We start from the raw sequence: 23,295 nt of genomic DNA on the forward strand, positions 1-23,295 counted from the left end.
CACATTACTTGACTTCAAATTGTGTACACTTGTTTGGGTTCTATTAGTAATTTCTTATTATTTATTTCAATTTTATCTCCTTTGAATCTAATGTTTAGGCATCTTAAAATCAGAAAAGCATTTGCAATCACAATGTACAAAAGCAACTATAAAAATCTGGCATCAAATTGCTGTTCAGTCTGGTCCTCCATCATTCAAGCCCACATTCATGCCATTCCATCAAAATACCAAAAATCTTCGATGTTTTTGTAATTATTCATTTGCAAGTCATCACTTGTTAGCAAACAAGACAAAGTTTATCTTCAATCTCACCAGGAAGAAAACATACATGGTAGAAATATTGGAGAATGAGAAATACTGGTTACACGCCCCAAAGAAATATTACAGAAATCTATGCAAATATTATAATTATATAATTATAAATGTAATATAAATCTATGCAAATATCATAGAAATCTATGAAAATATTTCCAACCTACAAGATTCAATTGGGCTATTGATCAAAACAGCAATTAGAGGAGGATAAAATGACTTGTGGATGACCCTAGAGATAGTGAATATGTGCTGAGCCTAGAAAAACTGAAAGACACAAATTAAGAGAAAAGAAAGGAGCCAGTCTAAGTCACAACATGGGCAGAAGTAGAGATCATGCAATCTCAAGGAGGATGATGTTGCCTCTAAGGGGGCTTCATTTCTGGGGATCAAAATTTTTTACATAGTACAATGGCTTATGGACCTCCAAAGCTTGTTCTATCCAACAGAATCTTATTCTTTGGTATTTAATTTTTTATATTAGAGAAAATTTTTTCTTACATGAAGAAAAGGTTGAGAGACACTGATATGAACTGTCAGATCACAGTAAGTGGTAGAAAATTATAGATGGTGTGGATTCAGGGCAAGTTTGTGAGAAAAAAAATACAATCCAGAGAGAATCATTAGATATTTTAGCTTAGGGAGGGTTTGACGATGTTCTGTACTTAAGTATTGCCTTGTTTCCTTCATTTCTTTAACCGCTAAAATAATTCTACTTTATTTTCAGTTAAATTAAAAATGAATCTTTGCCAAAGGGAGTTGTAATGAAACTTCAAATGATTATTTTTTTAATGCTCATTCCCTTAAGGGCTGACTTTAATACTATTTGGAGTTGCTCCAGTAAGATCAGCAGAGTTTAACTAACGTGAGTAAACACTCATGCTGTGGACCGTCAGGACTGACTCTAACAAAACTTACATTCGACTGTTCAGACACAAGCTGTTTACTGCTTTCTCATGACAGATTTGCTTTACTGATTCTAACTGAAATTCATGTGGGCAGCAAAGGACTTTCATGTGAGCACTCTTGGATTTTTTGAACTTCTCTTGTGATACTTCTCTCATTTGAACAGAGAGGGGATTAAAAGTCTTAAAGCCCCAAAGATCTCTTAGGCTGTTGCTAAGATAATCCCCTGTGTACACTCATTTGACCTCAAAGTCGGTAGCAGTACCTTGATCCAAATCTATGTAAAAACTTCAAGAGTTTTTCAAGAGTCAAGACTTTTCATCAAAAGACTGCATCTTCTTAACTCTCCTGATCCTCCTCCCTGTAGAGCATAGTGGTTAAAGGTATGGTTGTAAAATCAGATTACCTAGATTCAAATCTTGGCTTTACTACTTAATATATGAATTTAAACAGATTTCTTTACTCTTTGTTTACCTTAGTTCCCTCACCTGTAAGACAGTAAAGTAACAGTATTAATACTTCCTACTTTGCTATAATACATGTTATCAATATGTGGCTGGTGAGTACGGAAATGATGTCAGGATAACATGAGAATGGTGTTGGTTCAAATGCAATTTTCCTTTAAAAAGAGAAGTCAGAACAGCAGAAGTAGAATTATATCCTTCAGCAGGAAAGGGAAAAGCCTTCTGCAGGCATGAGCCCTTTGCCTATTTTCAAGAGAATGGAAATTTCAAGAGAACGGAAAATGAATGATTGCACGGGGTCCCTGTCTCCGGAGAGGCGCACCCCCAGCCCTGCACATCTCCTAACTGCTGCACTTCCTCCTGTGCCCCCCTGGACAGCAGCCCCAGTGGCTCTGTGCAACTGAATTATCTTAGCACTTACCCTTTGTTAGTTTTGTCCATTTTTAATAATTCCAGCGGGAGCAGCCTGCCTGAGCTGTCCAGTTCATCTCCCAATGATTCTTTCTGTTAGCACTTTGGCTATAAAGTTGCAAAAGCTACCCCAACCCTATTTTTCCTATAAGCTCTATTATTTTTAATGCATGATCCTGTAGAATGCAAGTTTTTTTTTTTTTTTTTTTTTTTCAGAAAAAAAAAAAAGAGAATTCTCATTTACAGCCCAAATGCCAGTATCTACTCCCCTGGGGTAGCTGTCAGGATCAGATGCCAATCTATGTAAAGAGTCTGGACCACTGTATAGCACACAGTAAGCAATCATTAAACACTAGCAGTCACTGTTATTATTAACTTCTGTTATGTTCTACCCAGACAAATCTTTGATTCTTTTTTCCCCTGTTTCTGAGATCTGGAAAAATACGCCCTTTCTCCTCTATCTTACAAGTTCTAAATCTAAAATCTAAGTCTTTTAAACAACTCAATTATGAATCCAGAATCAGTCAAACACTATACCATGCTTTCAGCACTTACATCTCAACTCTCAATAACAGATGCCTAAAAACAAAAACTCAATGAATCCCTATCATAAAACTTGAGATCTGTTTAACTCTATGTCTAGAAATCAAAAGAAATTAAAAATAAGCTGTGACTTCAATATAATAAAATAAACAAGCAGGCTCTAAAAAACTGTGAGATAAATAAGATGAAGAAATCCATAATCTGATTTTTTCTTTTAGTAGATTTTCTGTATAGTTTGAGTGGAAAACTGGAATTTATAAGGACAAGAAATATCATTCACTTAATCAATAAATGGGAGGGTCAAGAAAGGATTGTGAAGACAGCAAAGTGAAAGATAACATTGAATAGAAACTGCAGATTTTGAAGGTCAACCTTATCATCCTAAGTATAATGATCACTTAAAATTATTTTTCAAGGTTAATATGTATCATCATAGATAGTACAGTACCTACATGAAGAAGACTCTTGATAATTGCTTAATGTTAATGAAATGGAAAAACTTATAGCTTTACTTACTTTATAAATTAGACTGTCCACCAAAAGGTCATGTTGTATCACATTTGTCTTAAGCTGCTCATAATATAAAATATCCTAGATTTAAAAGAAAAACAAAAATATTAAAAGTCAATAATTTATAAAGTCAGCCTCAAATTTTAATAAATAATGATCATTAATAGTATTATATACACTAAGAGAATAAGGGCTTTATTTTATTCATTACTAGAGTCTCCATGCCTGGCTAATAGCTGATGATCAATAAATAGACTTAATCCCATCCCTTAAGATAAAATCTGGTACCTGGTAGGTATTTAATATGTTTGCTAAATTGATTTAACTGTAATTTAACTTTAATAGTAAATGTAGTATTTATTAAGTAATTACTAGGAACTGTTTTACCCAATATGCATGTTAATCTATTTAATCTCATATCAACAAAATAAACCTGTTCAATGATTATTATTCCCATTTACATTTGAGAAATTGAGGCCCAGAGAAAGAAGTTACTTTCTGTTCAAGGCCACAAAGGTAGTAAGATTTGATTCCAGGAAATTCCCAGAACCTATATAAAAACCCAGACTGACTGCTCTATACTGCCTTTGTAATATCTAAATTATTATAAAATAAAAAATTTAAGCATACTAAATCACCCCTGGTAGTAAAAGCTATCATACATCATATAAAAAAAAATCAGGATTTTTTTGAAAAAAATTTCTGTAATTATTCATTTTTAGTTCAAAATATAATGGCTGTAACTATACAGAATGCTATATAGCTAACATGTACATGATTTAAACATAGGTTGGAAAAGTATGTAAGTTTTTAAGAGATAATGTCAAACATTCTCATCGCATCTGGCTAATGGACAATGATAAGGGTTCAGGACTTTTAATGACATTGATCAACAGAATCAGTAGTGTACTTTTCTTTAAATCTGAGTCAAGGCTTTTAAAAATTAAATAAAAATCAGCTATAGCACCAGGAACTCTGTTCAATATTCTGTAATAATCTAAGTGGGAAAAGAATTTGAAAAAGAATAGATACATGTATATGATGCATAACTGATTTACTTTGTTGTACATCTGAAACTAACACAACACTGTTAATCAGCAATACTCCAATATAAAATAAATTTTTTTAAATTGTAAAGAATTTAGTAAAATTTTAGCACAAAAAAATCAGTTAAGACAAATAATATGGTACCATGATATTAGAAAATCGAATTAACTCTAAACAGTGATAAGATTAGGCTGAAAGCGAAGTGAAAGTGAAAGTCGCTCAGTCGTGTCCGACTCTTTGCGACCCCATGGACTATATAGTCCATGGAATTCTCCAGTCCAGAATACTGGAGTGGGTAGCCTTTCCCTTCTCTGGAGGGATCTTCCCAACCCAGGGATTGAACCCAGGTCTCCCGCATTGCAGGCAGATTCTTTACCAGCTGAGCCACAAGGGAAGTCATTTAATAGAGAGTAAGAAATAAAAATAAGAGAGGAAGGACAGGAAGGAGAGAAAAGAGGGGAAGGAAAAAGAAGAAAAGACAGAGGAAGAGAAAGGGGGAGGAAGGATGTTAAGATGTAATCCAGTTAAGGGACAGGCTAATAGTTGGTCAGGTGTTCAAAATAAAGATTGAAAAAGGTCAAGATTAAGGTAGTAGCTGTGTTAAAGAGAGATGGAAATATCATCTGACTACTGAAGCTGATCCCTGCGTTTCTCTGAATCCCTCCATCCATCTCTCGGGGACTCTAGCCCTGGTTTCCACCCCTATCCAAATACTGCTTGGCTCCCTCAGTACACCGCAGTCTGTGTGATTCTTTCTGAAGACAGTCCCTCAAACAAATAAGAGTTGTGGGACAGGATCACCTGGGACAAATAAGAATATCTGATGCATGCAGCGGCCATGGCAGGGTGGTGTCCAAACCTACGTTTCCTGAAATACAATTTCTCTGTCTTAAAAAATGCTTGATACACAATTCTCTGGTTTGAGTCAAAAGGCTCATCACATAAAGATAATCTAGGGACTTGCTGGCTATTTTTAGTCATTTTAATTTTAATCAAAAAGCCTTATTTTGTTCTCATTCATGATGTTTTGATTTCTTACCTAAAGAAAAATTACTTTACTATTTTATTTGCCTTCTATTATATTTATTAAATCTACCTCTCTAGCTAGAATAAAAGAACATTTTTAAAGGTAGGAACAGCACCCAATTCAAACACCAATCCTGACAGCTGGCAAAGGGCATATTATTATACTTTAGTGTTTTCTAGTGAACGTAGCAGAAAAGCTGTTTATAGTTACGTCACTTTTTAAAAATAAAAAGTTTAAAATTACAAACTGATATACGACCATTAAAATAAGTGAAACAATCTAGAGCTGGATAAAGAAAATTAATACTCTTTTTTTCTTCTTCCCTCCCACCACGCTGAAGAAACTAGTTATTCATATTTGTATTAATAACACTATTTGTAACTTATATCCTTGCATACCTTTCTCCATGCTTATATAAATACATAATCATACTTAAGGGTTTTAGCTATTGTTTGTTAACATAAAATGGAATCATAATATACTTATTTTTCAGTTTCTAGTGCTGTGTCACGGTCATCTCTCTCTGTCTTTTAAATAAGTATCAACACATAAACTTTAATATTTTTAAAACTGTACTACAGCTATGTCACAATTTATTTAACCATTCCCCTATAGATGGCTACTCAGGTGTTTCTAGCTGTTTGTTACTACAAATACTACAATATATATCCTCATGTACATATGCCTTTACTGAGCGACTTTCACCATTTTAACTTTTCCATGGGTAAAAATAATGGTTATCTTATTGTTGTATTAATTTAGACTTTCTCAAATACTAATAAAGTCGACTTTCTTTCATATGCTTATTGGCCATTTGAACTTTCACTTCCATGGTTTGCATATTTTTCTGTTAGACTACATTTATTTCATTAATTTGTCAGATCCTTTATCTATTCTGGGGATTAACATTTGTCATTTGTGTTACAAATACTTTTTCTTCAAATTAATATGTGTTGTTTTTGTTTACAGTATACATTGACAAATTTTTCAAAATTCTTTATGGATTTGGGTTCTCTTGCTTGCCTTAGGCAAGGCTCTCCTACACCACATATTTATGTAAATATTTTCCTAATTTTTTCTAAAAGTGATATTTTAAATTTACATTTTTATAACCTACCTGGAATTTATTTTTATATTTTGTAAGCCAAAGGTCTGATTGTTTTCTTTCAGAAGGATGGTCATCAGCATCATTTATAAAATAAACCATGCATTTCCAATTGAAGTAAAACTTCAACATTTCTCTATCAGAAATAGATTCAGTAGGCAGAAGGTCAGTAAGGTCAAAGTTGAACTCAACACCACCACCAATAAACTGGATACGATTGACACCTATATGCTACTTCATCCAACAACAGCAAAACACACATGATTCTCAAGCTTACACGGAACATTCACCAAGACAGACCACATTCTGGGTCATAAAACATAGCTTTAACAAATTTAAAAGAACAGAAATCCTAAAACGTCTGCTCTCAGACCCACAGTGGAATTAAACTAGAAACCAATAACAGGAAGATAACTGGAAAATATCCAAATACATGGAGATTAAACAACATACACATGGGTCAAAGAAGAAATTTCAAGAAAAATTGTAAAGTATTTTGATCTAAATGAAAAGGTAACATCAAAATTTGGGGAATGCAGTAAAAGCAATGCTTACATGGAATTTATAGAATTAAATGCAGGCATATATTAGAAAGCAAGAAAGATCTAAAATAAACTAAGTTTTTACCTTAGGAAAATTAGGAATTACCTTAGGAAATTAGGAAAAGAAGAGCAAATTAAATTGAAAGTAAGCAGAGGAATAGAAATGATAAGAATAGAGCATAAATAAATAAAATTGAAAATAGGAATCAATAGAGAAGTATCATTGGAACCAAAAGTTGGTTCATTGAAAAGATCAAGAACACTGATGAGCCTTTAGCTAGGCTAATTAAGAAAAAAAGAGAAAGGACACAAATTACCCAAATCAGAAGTGAAAGATCCTTTGAACATTAAGAGGATAATAGAGGAATACTAGGAATACTTCCCTGCCCACAGATTTGATAACCTAGATGAAATGGATCAATTACTTGAAAAAGATTTTACTGAAAATTTGCTAAAATTCACACAAGAAGAAACAATGTATATAGGCCTAGATTTATTAAAGTAATTCATTTAATAATTAATAACCTTCCAAAATAGACAGTACAAAGCCCAGAGTGGCTCACTGGTGAATTCCACGAAACATTTAAGGGAGAGATTCTGCCAGTCTTCTACAATCTCCTTCACAGGACAGAAGCAGAGGGAATACCTTTTAATTCATTCTATTACCCTAAAAGCAGACAAAGACATTATAAGAAAACAATTTATAAAACAAAACAATCACCAATAATAGAATATTTAAAGAGTACTTTGTATAAGCCCTGGCAAATAGACATTTAAGAGCAATAAAATATGATTATAAAAGCAATCTTTGAAAAGCAAAGTGGCCCAAATTTTTAGCATCAGAGAATAATTTTAATATATTTATCTATTTGGTATTTTATTCAGACTTAGACTATCCACTTAACTAAAGAGAAGAAGAAAATATATACTTAAAAAATGAAAGAACTCACAAAGAGTCCTAAAATTTTATACTTAATTGTTCAGTAAGCATTTAGATGAGCCTATCATTTTCAGACACTGTACAAGATACTGACATTAAGATGATGAAGAAGAAAACAATTCCTGTCCCCAGGTACTCAATCTAGAAAGAATATGAACTTGTTAGTTGCTCAGTCGTGTCTGACTCTTTGTGATTCCATGGACTGTAGCCTGCCAGGCTTCTCTGGTCATGGAAGTCTCCAGGCAAAAATACTGGAGTGGGCTGCCATTTCCTCCTCCAGGGGATCTTCCCAACTGAAGGACTGAACTTGGGTCTCCCACATTGCAGAAGATTCTTTACCATCTGAGCCAAGGAAGGCCCAGCACAGAAAGGGAGGTGGACAAACAAAGTAAGAAGCATGGTATCTGTCTCTCTGACTTCAGGTCATTGCTCCACAGGGGGAGAAGAAGGAAGTCTCTAACAGTAGCAGTGATGGAGCCAGGAGAAGATAAGGGAGAGGAGAGGTCAGGAAGGTCTCGCAGGAAAGGTGACAGAATAAGCTGCACGTAAAAGAACAGGAGAGTACCCAACAAGAAAAAAGTCTGAGGCTTTTTTTTTTTCAGGGAGAGAACAGCATGGTGGAGAGACAATTCATTTCTTACATGGCCATAAATGCACTGAGGTAAAGATTATGCCTTTTCTTTTAGACATCATGAGTCTGATATACTTTTGGAGCATGTATTAAGAGTTCTGTAGGAAACTGGAAATAAAAGTTTTAGACTTAAGACAACGATTGACTGAAAACAGAGTTGAAGCCATTACAGAAAACAACGATCGGTGAACCGGTCTAAGGAAAACGTGCAGAATGAAAAGAAGATCAAAATTGAACTCTGAAAAACACAAGCACTTAAGGTTTGTGCCGGAGCCCAAATGCAGACTTGAAAAAAAAGAAAGAGGGAAATAACTAAAAAAAAAGGATGAACTGAATTAGAGGCCAAGAATATTTTGAGGACAGAATAGATAATAGTATCAAATCCAGTAAAATGTAAAGACTAAAATGCGTCCACTGTTTTTGATATCTTTAGCTAGGACAGTTATCGTCATTTGGTAGAATATATACCAGAATAAGGTAGACTGAGTGATTATGGGATTAAGAAAGTAGGAGCATTCAGCATAGAATTTTTTTTCACAAAATTTAGATATAAAAGTAGAGGAGGCAAGAACGGGTGCTGACACAATAAAGTTCACAGGTTTCGTGGAAAGAATTTGGATAAGTTCCTTCTGATGACTTATGTTTTTTCTGGTTAAGAGGAAGTGATATCTTTTGCTAAGATTGTGAAAAGAAGTGGTTGAGGAGAGTGAAGGACAGAAACAGACACCGGGAAGATGAGGTAAGTGTGACCAGAAAGATCTAGGATGGTCAGGCATTGCTGGAGACCTTTAGGTCAGACTGTGGAGAACATTGTTGTGAAATCACTAAAGGAAATCGTAAATGTTAATACTCATCTTAACTATTTTATCAGTAAGTAAGAACTTAGAGCAAAGTAAAAGAAAATTTGCTATCTTCTTTTAACTAGCAAGCTGAAATTAAGCAAAAATTTAAATATGAATGTTTGCTAAATATGGGTATTTTGATCCAGAAATCTATAGAAAATATATAAAGACAATGCTTTTAAGCTTATCACATATTTTCTTTAAAAGAGAAAAAAAATCAAAGTTAAATAATTTTCTAATAAAAGTATTAAATAAACTAACTGCTAGGAACTCAAAGCATTAAATACCAAGTCTTTCTAAGGAGGTAAGATTTTTAAAACAGGTTTGCGGGTGTGAAATTTGAAATATTCTGTTTATGTATCTCCTTAACTATGATACATTTGCATGTGTAGCTTATTTTAAGTGATTGAAAAGTAACTGAACAAAACATTCTGATAAAGAATTCTTCGTAAGAAGAAGTATTCTCCCTCTCTCCCTCCTCTAATGTACCACCTACAACAATTATTTTGGAGCTGCTATACTGTGTGCAGGTAACACCTTTACAGTGAATATAAAAGTGTAAGGTATAGAAAGTGTTTTATTCAATAAAATCAAGATTGCCTTTCTGATATTAATTTCTATTTACAGATCTGTCATTTTGAGTACAGAAAATCAAGATCATTAACTCCAGAATGCAAGTGTAAAAACAGCTGCTGAACGTTGTAACAATCATTATTTGGGATTGCTACTTTTATTCTACAATGATACTTCTGGAAAAATTCTAAATCTATTTTTGAGAGGGAAGTAGTTCCTCTGCAGAGACAGGACTTGTTAACTTAGCTGCTGGTCGATGAAATTGGTAGGTGATCTAACTCTGATCTACACAGTTAGATCAGAACAAGAATTACCACCTCTTCTACAAGAGCTGATGCACTAAAAAAAGGCCTAAAGTACACTCTAAACTGTTTTGTCAACTGTTACTTTTAAAGTGTCACCTCAAAAGATCAGCAGTATCATTTGGTTTAAAATTGCTCTAAAATAAAGCATAAAGCTTATTCTTTCAAAAAGAAAGCAAGTGATTTTTGATAGTGCTGTTCACAGAGGGAGATTTAAAACACACATACATGCATGCACACAAACACACACACACAAGCATACATACATAATCTGCAAAGGCCAGAGGTATAGCTTTTATAATACTTATGTTAGTGTTTGATTTTCTGAAAAACAGCATTATTTTAAATTATGATTAATGTATGAATACAATATGATTAATTTATTATTAATAATATTGCCATTATAATTATATGTAATTTTAATATATGTGTATATGTGTGTATATAATTATATGTGCATAGAATTATTACATATTATCAATTATGACTGATTTATAATTATATGCAATATATAATTATTACTGCTACCATTAGTGGTGGCCTGTTATATCGGGGACTGTGTTAATAAAAGACTCACATTTTATTTAATTCTCACAACCACTCTGTGATATAAAAATTATTACCCATATTTAAGCATAGGTAAGTTGAGGTTTGAAGAAATTTATCTCACTCAGCAGTTGGGGGAGCTTGGAGTTGAAAGTAGGTTGTATGATTTCAAAGAAAACCCATGTTTTTAACCACTGTCTAGTGAACCATTAGTTTGCTGTAACTATTAGTTTGCTATTTATTACAATATTTAAGTCAATGGTTTGTAGGCTCAATGGGCTTAAGCAAAAAAAAAAAGATTCTCAAAATATTTCAAAAAGAATGTGTTACATATTTTTTCTTCATTGAATCTATTACCTGTCTGTTGGTGATTTCTCTTCATTTTCATTTTATTTCCTAAAATAAAACATTCTTATACTTAGGAAAATAACATTCCCACATAAAATGTCAATTTTTAGAGCTATAAAAATGGTGCACATTTTCAAAGTAACTGTAGGGACAAAGTACTCATTTACATATACTGGGTAGTCTATCTGTATCTCACCCTATTCTATTCCCAATTCCACAATACATCCTCAGTGACCTAAACTGGCAGACTCCACTTTTTAAACTTTTATGGAGTTGACCACAACGGTCACTGGGTTTTTCTATAAGATCTTACAGAAAAGCCTGAATGAGCTTTCTGGCCAATCCTACACTTATTGTTTATGTATAGATTCACACTACCCAATTAATTATTAATATAAAAACATCTGTGTTAAATACATAGTGATTACATTATACATTAATCCTATCGTACAACTCTAAACTACAGTGGATTTGAAAATTTAAACGGGGATAAATAAAAGGCTAACAGACAATATTTCTGCTTTGAAACACGGCTCTCTGAGGCACAGACATCAGGTCTGGCGCCTCGCCCTCACCTCGGGGTGGCTGGAGATATTCAGGATGAGAGCCCACAGCTCGGCTCTCAGGGCGGTAGGACTTCCTTGTCTGACATACTGCTGAGCGGCAGCACTATCTTGTTCTGTTAGAACTGTTAAAAGTATGTTAGAAAAAAAAAAAGCATATTAGAGTCTCATTAGAAAATGTGTAATGTAAGAAAGACACTGAAATCTTCACAATTTTTTTAAGGAAGCTAACATTTCATCTTTGTATCTTACATAATTAAAACATATCTTGGCGATCTTCTTTTACTCTGATTTTTGATGTGGTCTGATTTACAGTCCTGTACGTTTTAAGCCTTAGGCTCCTCCACCTCCTGCCTTACCTGAAAGTTTTTTAATGTAAGTACCTTGAATTCCTGTGCTTTAACTATAGTTTCATGGATCTGCAACTAGTGATGCATATATATAATAAATTTTGGATTTGAAGATCACATCAAGTCATATCTACAGAAACCTTAAATTTCTTAAGCATATTCTACTAAGTCATGAGTGTTCTAGTATTTGGAAGTAGTATGCTATTTGAAGTATTATGATTAAGAATTCTGGAAATGTAGATATCCATTCTATTAGATGACCTTTTAACTATCTGCCAAAATCAACAGAAGAAGTGAAGAAGTGAAGTTGCTCAGTCGTGTCCGACTCTTTGCCTACCAGGCTTCTCTGTCTATGGGATTTTCCAGGCAAGAGTACCTGAGTGGGTTGCCATTTCCTTCTCCAGGAAAACCAACAGAAAAGAGGAATTTTTTAAGAACGAAAACACAAAGGATCCAATAACATTTTAAGGCCCCAGATTATTCAGAAGCGGTCAAGTTTACAAAATTAATATATTATCCTTTTGTTTTAATTTTTATTTTAATGAAAATATTAAATATTAAATCTAGAAATTAAGCCCCTTTCCAAAACAAACAAAACCAAAATATAAAAAAATAAAAACAAAAGAAGAAAGATTAGACATCTGCTAATATATGTCTAACAGTACTGTTTTCCTATATCCTTAAAAGAAAAAGGAAAAAACCTTACACTAAATGAAAATGAGAAGACCAAAAGAAACAAAGGGAACACATGAAATAAAAAGATGAAACATATTCTTTAACTTGCAATTGTGTTTAATGAAAATATCAAATCATATAAACACAGTCCTCTAGATTCTGAAAATTGAACTAGGGAGTTTAGACCATGATAATATAACTGTCAGAAGGTTCATTCTGACACAAAGACATATCTGCACTTCATATTTCAAAGACTAAACAGGATTTATATAAACAAGGAAAAGAATCTTCAAAAGATGGGGAAAATTTATTCTCCAGAATGCTGACAGCTGCTCAGTTATTAAGTCCTACCACGGTGAACAGTCACCAGGAAGTGTGGCAGTCATTACTTTCTCCTGATGCAGGAGCATATTCCTATTAACATTAATGAGAAGGGTGTGGGCACATCAAAGAGAGAACCTGACTCTGATTTTAAAATGAAATTCTATTGTTGAATGGATTAAGCTAATATCCTTGAGAAATGTGTGGCTGCATTTATCTTTTCCTTTTTAGTGAATCATATGTGTACTTCTTTATCTGCTGTTTACTGATAAAGCCAAAATGATGCATTTCCCCTCTTTATAAAGATTCCTATTGTTTTATCTACATTGTTAATTATGATTCCTTTTTAGGTCTTTAGCTTTTGGGGGATTAAATTTCAGATGAGGGCATATGATGCAGACATTTACTTAAAACTATCTCATTTTCAGAAATTAAAATAAGTTTAATCAATAGCTTATCTTTTTCTCAAGAGGGAGGAGATACATGTGTACTAAATAGCTGATTCATGTTGCTGTTCAGCAGAAACCAACACATTGTAAAGCAATTATCTTCCAATTAAAAAATTTAAAAAAGCTTACCTTTTTGCCCAATACGTACATGCTCATTTTCAAAAAGCTCTAAAAATGATAAAATAACATTTTTAGAAACAAATATAATCAGTCACATTTAGAATAATATTATGTATATTTTTCTAGTATTGATGCTTCTAATTATTTTCAAAGCTGGAATAGCTCTACAGGAAACTATAAGAATATATGTAGAAAAGTCTTTTTTCTAATTTGTTTAAAGTTTATAGATATTAAAAGAAAATTAAGTATATTTAATCAGAAGAAAAAACTGATAAACTAACTTCCTTTGTTAAGATAGTATAAAATATCTTCTCAACACAGGATTCTGTCCATTCATCTTTGATTTTTTCCCCTAAAAACAAAACTTATTGACAGCTTCACTTGCAAACCCCTACTTCCACTCTAAACTAGCATGAAAGCATACCTAATAAAAGCGTTAATACTATATAGGTAATCCCACTATAAAAATAAACGTTATATGGGGAAAACAAAAATTTGTTTTTAAAGTACCAATCATAATAGAAAAAAAAAAAAAAAAACTCCTAAACTTGGTCATATTCGACCCAAGAAACTTCTGTTCATCAAAGACATCACTGAGAGTGAAAAGGTGAGTCACAGAGTGGGAGAATATATTTGCAATATGTATCTATCCAGCAAAGGTCTTGTACTTAGAAGACCTTTCTGTGTTCTCCCAGTAAGTCAGCTTAAAAAAGACAACTATCCAATACAAATATGCAGAAGATGTGAACAGGTTCTTTACAAAAGAGGTAATCCAAAGGACCAATAAACATATGAGAAAATGCTCAACCATGTTAGTCATCAGAGAAATGAAATTAAAAACATTATGAAATACACAACCACCACAATGGCTAAATGCAGAGGAAATGGAGCAAATGAGCTTCCCATACAAAGGTGGTAGGAGTGTAAATCAGTCCAATCACCTTGGAAAACCATTTGGCAACATCTACTAACACGGAATGTATGCACACCCTACAACAGTTAGCAGCATTACTCTCACATATGAAACTTAATGTGTGCCTATGTGTGCCAGGAGACTTACACAAGAATATTCACAGCAGCACTACTGTAATACAGTCAGCCCTCCAAATCTGTGGGTTCCACATCTATGGATTCAACCAACTCAGACTAAAATATTTGAAAAAAATTCCAGAAAATTCCAAAAAACAAATCTTGAATTTGCTGTGTGCTAGGTTCTAAAAAGCAAAACTTGAATTCGTGTGAATGAACTGATATGTTGGCATACCCATATAGCATAGGGTATATATACCCTATATGGCATACCCATATAGCTGTAGTCTCCCACCATGTCATAGATTCATGCTGCTTGCCAAGGTTAGCTATAGGTCAGTATAAATGAACCAAGCATTTGCAAAATAAAGCAGAAAGAAGCTGAACTATGTGGAAGTATTAGTGCCACCCCTACAATTGCAAAAATGGTCTCTGGTTCATGATAAAATGTTTACAGAGGCATTAAGTGTGTGGCTGGAGGACGAGTCACAGAAGCACATTCCTGTTGAAAGCAAGATGTGGTGTGAAAAGCACTTAGCCTCTGTGAGCACCACTGTGAGGGGCTGCGGAGAACCGAGTCTGAGGCTCACAGGGATGGCTGGCTAGCTCTGTGAAGTGCTGCAGCCACAAGAACTCAGAGATCATGGAAGAATCAACACTGGCTGATGCCCAGATAGCTTCAGTGTTCCCAGACAGCTCAGAAAACTTACAGAAGAGATAGGCTGCCTTCCGGAGCAGATCTTCAGCTGTGATGAAGTGGGCATGTTCTGGAAGGAGATGCCCAATAACACCTATTTCCATAAGAATGTAAAGCAAGCCCCAGGGTTCAGGACCTGGAAAGATGACCTTATTCTGGTGCTGTGGGGTAATGCATCAGGTCATGTGATCACGCCAGGCTCCATCTACTGAGCAAGCAATCCCCAGGCCCGCAAGAACAAAAACAAAAATTGCTGGCCCATGTTCTGACAATACGAGAAGGTTTGGGTGAAGGCCATCTTGTTCTTGGAGGGGTTCCACCAGTGCTTCATTCCTGAAGTAAGGCATGAAGAGAAGGGGCTGCCACTTCAAGGTCCTCCTCTTAGCTGAGAATGCTCCTGGTCAACCCCAATCTCTGCTTCACCAACGAGAATGTGGAATGCTGCTCCTGTTTCCTAACTCTTTGTCACCGCTGCAGCGGCGCGTCCAGGTGATTTTACATCCACCTCACCTGCAGAAGGTTCCCCACTGCCCGGGATGCTAACCCTGCCTGCAGTACTAGCAACAGCAGCAGCAGCCACAGTAGCAATTTACGAAAGACCTTCACAGTTGCAGATGCGGTTTTGTCCACCGCAGAGGCTGGAGATGCCCTAAGCCTGATGCACGCTGGAGGCCTTTCTGGAATGAAGCAATCAGTGACTCAGGGACTTCCCCAGTATTGATGTGGAAATCAAGAATATTTTGAATGTTTCAAGGAAAGTTTGGTAGGGAAGGTTTCTCTGACATAATTAACTGATGACAATGTTGAGGACCACCCAGAAGAGCATAGAGAAACCCTTACCAACAAGGAACTTGAAGATATGCTGAAATCCTATAAACACGGATGGTGATGATGATAATGATGTAGAAGATTTAGAGGAGGCAGAGTCGTCAATCTAGACACTTGAAAAATTTGCAGCAGTTTTTCAAATATGATTAGAGACAGAGAACATGTGTGTATGTGGAAACGGGGATGGAGGTGGCAGAAGGGGAAAGGACAGAATGAGGAGGCAAAGATGAGACTTGAATAGTAAAAACAGTGGTTATCTTTGACACAGGGGATCAAGATTGAAAGGGGGTAGGAAAGGAGTTCATTTCATTGATCTGGGTGGTAATTTAATAGGAGTGTCCAATTATAAAAATTTGTTGAGCCATTCTCTTAGGACACATGTACTTTCCTATATGCATTATACAGTAACAAAGGTTTTAAAATAACAATAATACAGTTACATCTAGAGTTGTTTTATATATAAAACACATGTAATACATAGTATATGCTCAATAGCTGTTTATTATTATTATTAGCAACAATAATAAGTGGCCAACTTCCTTATCTTACAGTGGAAGAAACAAGTCCAGAAATACAAAGTGACTTTTCCAAGTCACATAACTAGCCAGTGACAAAGGAAAAGACAAGAACAGTTCCTTGACTCCTATTATGATTAGTACAACAATACAGACCTTCCATATTTTAAGTCAATTTTTAATTCCTGTTTATTATGATTAAATATTAATCCAGTCTTTTATGAAAATACAGGCATTTAGGCACAAGAAGAGAGATGTTGGGGAAATGTTCTAGATGAAAACATACCAATTTTAAAACCTATGTTTATTTATACAAGATAGAATGTCAGTGTTCAGTTAACTTGGTGATATGAAAAATAATAAAGATAGTAACGGCAAATAAAGGGAACCATGAGTGCTGCCAATGAAAAATTTTGCCAACAAATGACTTATATACGTCTTATGAGTTTTCAAAATTGTTTTAAAGACCCTAAAATAAAAAGACAATATTTAATTGAATGCTAATAAATATACAAGATTCTATACAATAATTAATAGTAACCAAGGAGAGGCAAAAAGCATGTTAGTTGACAGATATAAAAAGTTACTAGATTAATTTGGAAATGACAAGATAAACCTTAAGCTAACTCTCATTTTCCTTTATTACATGCCATACGGGAGAAATACCAACCAGGAGGCACTTGCGTAGAGTCATCTATCCCCAGCTGTCCTGTAGTTAAGCCAAGTTCTACGAAGAATTCTTTCTGAAAAATAGCACACAGAATTACCACACATCTCAGACTTTTCTACACGGTATTTAAAAAAATATCTTCACCTAGACATCAACTTAAATGAAAATCACAATGTAAAATAAATCTTTGCTTCATTTAAATATCTAAAAAAGAAAATGGTATTATTGAACCTTTAAATAGTAATGCTTTAGTCCAAAATTTTCCCATTTTAGATAACAAACTAGTCAGTGAAAGTAAAGAATAATTATTCTTTTGAGTAAAGAACTAATAACATTCAAATCTTCCCTTAAACATACATATACAAATAGCACATGCAGTACTGATAAATTTTATTTTCTAAATTCATTATCTAAAATTACCAATATAATTCTGTATCTGTGCTTTGTATGGTACTGTACTTCACTCAGCTCTTAATCAAATAAACACTGCAAATATCCAAAACAACTTAAATTAATTTTTAAGTAAAATTAGACTATCAAGTGCTCTGCTAAAATAAGAATAAATTAGATTTATTCTCCAGACTTCCTCTACTTATCTACTAATGTCTAAGGAAAGTAACCCTGTTTGTCTGTTTTTTCTAAATACATAAGAACCTCATAGTATTCACATTATTTTTATTCCCTAAGTAATTAAATATTTCTATTAATACTTGCCTCAGTCTTTTGTTACTATCCTAATTGCTAAAACCAAACTTCCTTCTTCTTTAAAAATGGAATTAGTTTTAATCTTTCATAATTATCTATGATTATTTAAATTAGTGATTTGTGTCCCTCATAAAACAGTTATTCAGCATAACACATATATTTTATTTTTGTATAGATTTTAAATAAATGTCATTTTACTTCAATCTTTTAACTAAAACCTTGATTTTTATCTACATCTTAAAAAAGCACTGCAGCTTATGTTACCCATTTCTGATAACTAAAGAGGTAAAAATGTGCTGCTTTGGACTAGTTTTTATCTATATCAGTAGTGTAAGTGTTCCTCACTCAGTCGGGTCTGACTCTGTGACCCCATGGACAAGAGCCCACCAGACTCCTCTCTCCATGGAATTCTCCAGGCAAGAATACTGGAGTGGGTAACCATTCCCTTCTCCAGGGATCTTCCTGACCCAGGGATTACCCCGGGGTCTCCTGCATTGCAGGCAGACCTTTACTGACTGAGCCACCACGGAAGCCCTGGGCCCTAATCTCAGATTTTCTTCTTTATGAACATGTATTACCTTTCCTGCAACCTCTATCGAAGCATGTAATTACACTGTATTGAAATTATCTTTGTCCCGGTCATTTCCTCATGAGCCTGAAGCTCTTGGAAGACAGTCCTATCTCTTACACACATCTGCACCCCCAGTACTTAGCACAGTGCTTAGTGACATGTGACAGAGGGGAGTTAATAAATGGGGAACCACTCCACTGAGCTCTAGTTCCGACCTGCTGCCTGTACAAGACTGAACAGGAATTAGTCTGCAACTTCTCTTTAGAGTTAATACATTTCAGTTTCAAGAAATTCCCTTTTGGCAAGATAGAGGTACAGGATTAAGAGATACAAACTACTACATATAAAGTAAATAAGCTAAAAGAATATATTGTACAACACAGGGAATATAGTCAATATTTTATAACTATAAATGAAGTATCACCTTTAAAAATTGTGAATCAATAAGTTGTACACCTGAAACTTATGTAATATTGTACATCAACTATACCTAAAAAAAAATCCTTTTTAATATGCATGAGTCTGCATAACACTGTGAGCTAGGTTTGAGGGCCATCTATTACAGGATCATATGAGACTCAGAGTCTCACCAAGTTCAGCACTCACACAGACAGACCAGGGTTACAGATAAACCATGCACTCTGGAGGTGGAACCATTATCACCAGCCACACGATTCAGGAAATGGGGACAACTATCCCTAATACCTGAAGACATTAAGTATGGTCACAGTTTTTTGAAAATCAGTCACAGGATTCTGATTCTCCAACAGCTAAGAATGTGTCTACACCAGCTCCAGGTCCCCTCAGATAGACAGAAGGCATAATTAGCCCCACTTACAACATGCTAAACCTTTTCATAAATCATCATTCCCTGCTTCTTTACCTAGCAAATGCCTTCAAACTTTATCAAATGTCAGTACCTCTGAGAAGACCTTCTACATTTCATGAGAAGAATCTGCCACTTCCTCTTCTATACAGCCACATCCTTTTGTATAAACCTCTCCTAAAGGGGATGACAGAGGATGAGGTGGTTGGATGACATCACCAACTCAATGGACATGGGTTTGGGTGGACTCCAGGAGTTGGTGATGGACAGGGAGGCCTGGCATGCTGCGGTTCATGGGGTCACAGAGTCGGACACAACTGAGCAACTGAACTGAACTGAAGAGGACTTCTAACACCTTTTAAATAACGTCTTAAAAATGTTTTTTTACGAAAGTTGTAGTATTAATGCTTAACATTTACTGCTTACTATGTTTCAAGGACCACTTATATGCTTTATATTTATATATTAATTTCCTAAGCCTGCCATTTAAAAAAGTACCACTAATTGGCTAGCTTTAAAAAACATAAGGGTTCTTCCCTGGTGGCTCAGTCAGTAAAGAGTCTGCCTGCGATGTGGGAGACCCAGGTTCGATCCCTGAGTCAGGAAGATCCCCTGGAGAAGGAAATGGTTACCCACCCCATTATTCTTGCCTGGAAAATCCCATGGACAGAGGAGCCTGGCAGGCTACAGTCCATGGGGTCGCAAAGAGTTGGACACGACTGAGCAACTTCATTTTCACTTTAAACAACAGAAACTCCAGTTTCTCACAGTTCTAGAGGCTAGAAGTTCAAAATGTTAACAAGATCACGCTTTCCCTGAAGGTTCCAGGAGAGAATCTGTTCCATGTCTCTCTCTTAGCCTCTGGTGTTGCTGGCAATTGCTGATGTTCCCTGGCTTATGCATGCAACACTCCAATCTCTGCCTGTCAACATTCTCCTTGTGAGTTTCTCTTCTCCTCTTCTTTTAAGGACACCAGTCATATTGGATTTTGAGCTCACCCTACTCCAGTAAGACATCATCTTAACTTCATTGCACCTGCAAGGGTCCTATTTTAAATGAGGTCACATTTACAGGTACTGGAGGTCAGGATTCAACATAATGTTTGGGGGGGCCACAAGTCAACCCATAACATATCTTAAGATATTGATCAATACAGTACTTTTATGAGATACTATTATCTATATATTGAATAAGAAAACTAAAGCTCAAGGTTAAGAAAACTTGCCCAAGGTCACACAACCAGTGAGTAGTAGAGCAAGAGGTTAAACCAGGTTAGTTGACTTCAGCATCTAATTATCTAACCACCATGCTATGCTCTCTTTATGTACATTAAACATAAATCAAGTCAGCTAAAAGACTTAGTAACAAAACATTAGTCCCCTATTTATGCACTCCTCTCCAACACACAAATGCACACAATCATAATTATTCCACTAAGCAGGAACAACCACTTTCAGCATTTTTCCTGGTATTTATATCCATATTTTGGGAATCCATATCCATATCCATATTTTCCTAATCCAGGGGTTAGGAATCCACCTCACTGCCACGGGCCTGGGTTCAATCCCTGGCTGGGCAACTAAGATCCCATAAAACATGCAGCATGGCCAAAAAACAAACAAACAAACAAACAAACATATGTCCGTATTTCAAGTAACAGGTACATTCTGCTATTTTAAATTTAGCAGTTTTAAATAACTATTAAATTTTTTTAGTGATAAATGTGGATTTTTAGCACAGTACATTCTCTTTTCTTCCCTCTATCATTCCAATATAAGTATATATCAATGCTTAATTACATCTATGTTAAGAGTTTGTTATTATTGTTTAAATATTACTCACTGCTGAAGAATGTAGTATGCTATAAATGTTTCCTTTCTTGTACTTTTTCCATACAGTTCATAATTAAATCACTTTTTCACTTATGCATTTTCTCTATTTACCTCTTCCTCCTCCCTTTCACAACTCTGAAAAGACCCTCCACAACAGTTTTGCATGTGGTTAGCACATCGTCAGATCACCTACATTTTTGGTGTTTTTCTTGCCAGTTTTCATCATGGAACCCTACAAGCTTCTGCTCCAATATGGATTGCTCTGCTCTGGTCCTGTTGCACAGACTGGCCTGGAAATTCTCTCCACTGGCATTCTGGAACTTATTCTACACTTAAGTTGGAAATCCCATTTCCTAGATGCTCTATTTTGCTCTTTTTGTTTATGATCTTGTTTTAGGGCATTTCTACCAATAGCTCCATGAATTAGAATATTTTAGATCATGTACATCTGAAAACAGATACTTCAACTTCACATTTAACTGACTGGTGGTTATATACAGAATTCTAGGCTTGAAATCATTCAGATTTTTAAAGGCTTTATTTAAAAATTCTCTGGCTTCCAGTCTTCCTGCTGAGAACTCAGATGCCACTCTGATGCCTGGAACATTATATATACTCTATTCTTCCATAAAAAGTTTTTAGTCATCTTCTTTTCAGGTGCCTTGCTATGAGTCTTCTTTCATTCATAGAACTGGGTACTAGGGTAGGTCTTTTCATAATGAAGATTCCTGTCTTTCAGTTCTTAAAAAATTTTTTAAATTCCTTGGCTTCTGTATTCTCTTTCTGGAAATCCTACTGGCCAGGTGTCAGCCCATCTGGACTGACCATCTAATTAAAAAGACCTTTTCCCATTTATTTTTCATCTCATTGGCTTTTTGCTTTTATACTGTCTTCTGATAGAGATTTCCTGGGCTTTCTACTGACTTTTTTTGTACACCATATTTTTTATTTCCCTAACTCTCTACTCATTTTTTTTGCACATCATATTTTTGATTCCTAAAAGTTCTTTTTCACTTTCTAATGTCTTGTTTTGTTGTTCTAATGAAATTCTGTTCCTGTTTCATGAGTAATATCTTCTCTCTGAGAATATTAATGTTTGTTTTAAGTCTTCTATTGGAAAGATACAGTTAACAAAAGATTAACCTCTTTGTCCATGTGAAGATTACTTTGGATTTACCTTCTCTCAGCACTGTTGCCCTGAAAATATACTGGATTATGAAAAAAAAAAAAAATTGCAGAGAGGAAAGCCAGCTACATAACCAGCAATGTAATTTACTGAAAAAAAAAAATATGACACTTGACTGGTAAATTTCATCTGAAATGGAGGACTATAAGTGGACCATAGAAACCTATTGGAAAACAGAAGACTTGGAAACTGTGCTCATGTGGATTACAAGAAACGGTTCCTATTGCGCATGAGATTTTCCTATGCTGTGCCTATGTAACCTTGTTACCTCCACTTGCAAGCATTCCTTGTAGGGGCTGAGAAGTAGCAGCTGGTAGGCTGTAAGGACTTCCAATGAAGATCTACATGATATATTGACATGCCACATTTTCTGTTTTCTATCTCTCTACAAATCTAATTGAACCTTACACCAGGTTCGGCCTATTGTATCTTGCGAGTGTAGATGTAAATTCAAACCTGAAGTAACTATATTGGTGGTCATAAAAATTACTCATTTCATAAATTGGCTATTTCTTCTTCCTTATTTTTCTCTGCAGGGTCTGTTTTAGTTTTGAGCTGTGCTTTTCAAATTGTAAAATTTCAAGTATCTGGAGAGCCTAGGCTGGTCAGTCATATTTCAGATTGAGGCAATGAACAACTGACTGGAAGCTCTGTCTTTGAGGCCTGGGCAGAGTATGATGGGCTTTACTCTGAAAAAATTTTTATAGAGAGCCAGCTTTTGCTTTCTTTCTTTTGGTCAACCTTCACTTAATTCTTCTGTTTTCAATACAATGCTTCATTCCTATTCAGCTCTACATTTGAGGTCTCTGAGTTCATGGCCTTTCTGCAATGATTATATACACCTCTGGTCTCCTGTTGGGGAGGAGGAGTCACCAGAAAATGAAGGATGGGACAAGTCTGGGAGTCTAA

At 35.0% G+C, this 23,295-nt stretch overlaps 1 protein-coding gene across 4 annotated transcripts in view; it reads right to left on the bottom strand.

The window, feature by feature from the left end:
* TBC1D19 (TBC1 domain family member 19) overlaps positions 1-23,295 on the bottom strand; it is a 137,301-nt gene that overhangs the window by 60,043 nt on the left and 53,963 nt on the right. For all 4 annotated transcript variants that reach the window (XM_070452067.1, XM_020897627.2, XM_070452069.1 and 1 more), the window contains 4 exons: positions 17,267-17,339; positions 13,537-13,575; positions 11,625-11,737; positions 3,153-3,227 (listed from right to left, as the gene is read on the bottom strand). In XM_070452067.1, the coding sequence (XP_070308168.1) occupies positions 3,153-3,227; positions 11,625-11,737; positions 13,537-13,575; positions 17,267-17,339 (300 nt within the window). The remainder of the gene's footprint in view (positions 1-3,152; positions 3,228-11,624; positions 11,738-13,536; positions 13,576-17,266; positions 17,340-23,295) is intronic.

Source organism: Odocoileus virginianus, chromosome 21 (assembly GCF_023699985.2).
Source record: "Odocoileus virginianus isolate 20LAN1187 ecotype Illinois chromosome 21, Ovbor_1.2, whole genome shotgun sequence".
NCBI lineage: Eukaryota > Metazoa > Chordata > Mammalia > Artiodactyla > Cervidae > Odocoileus > Odocoileus virginianus.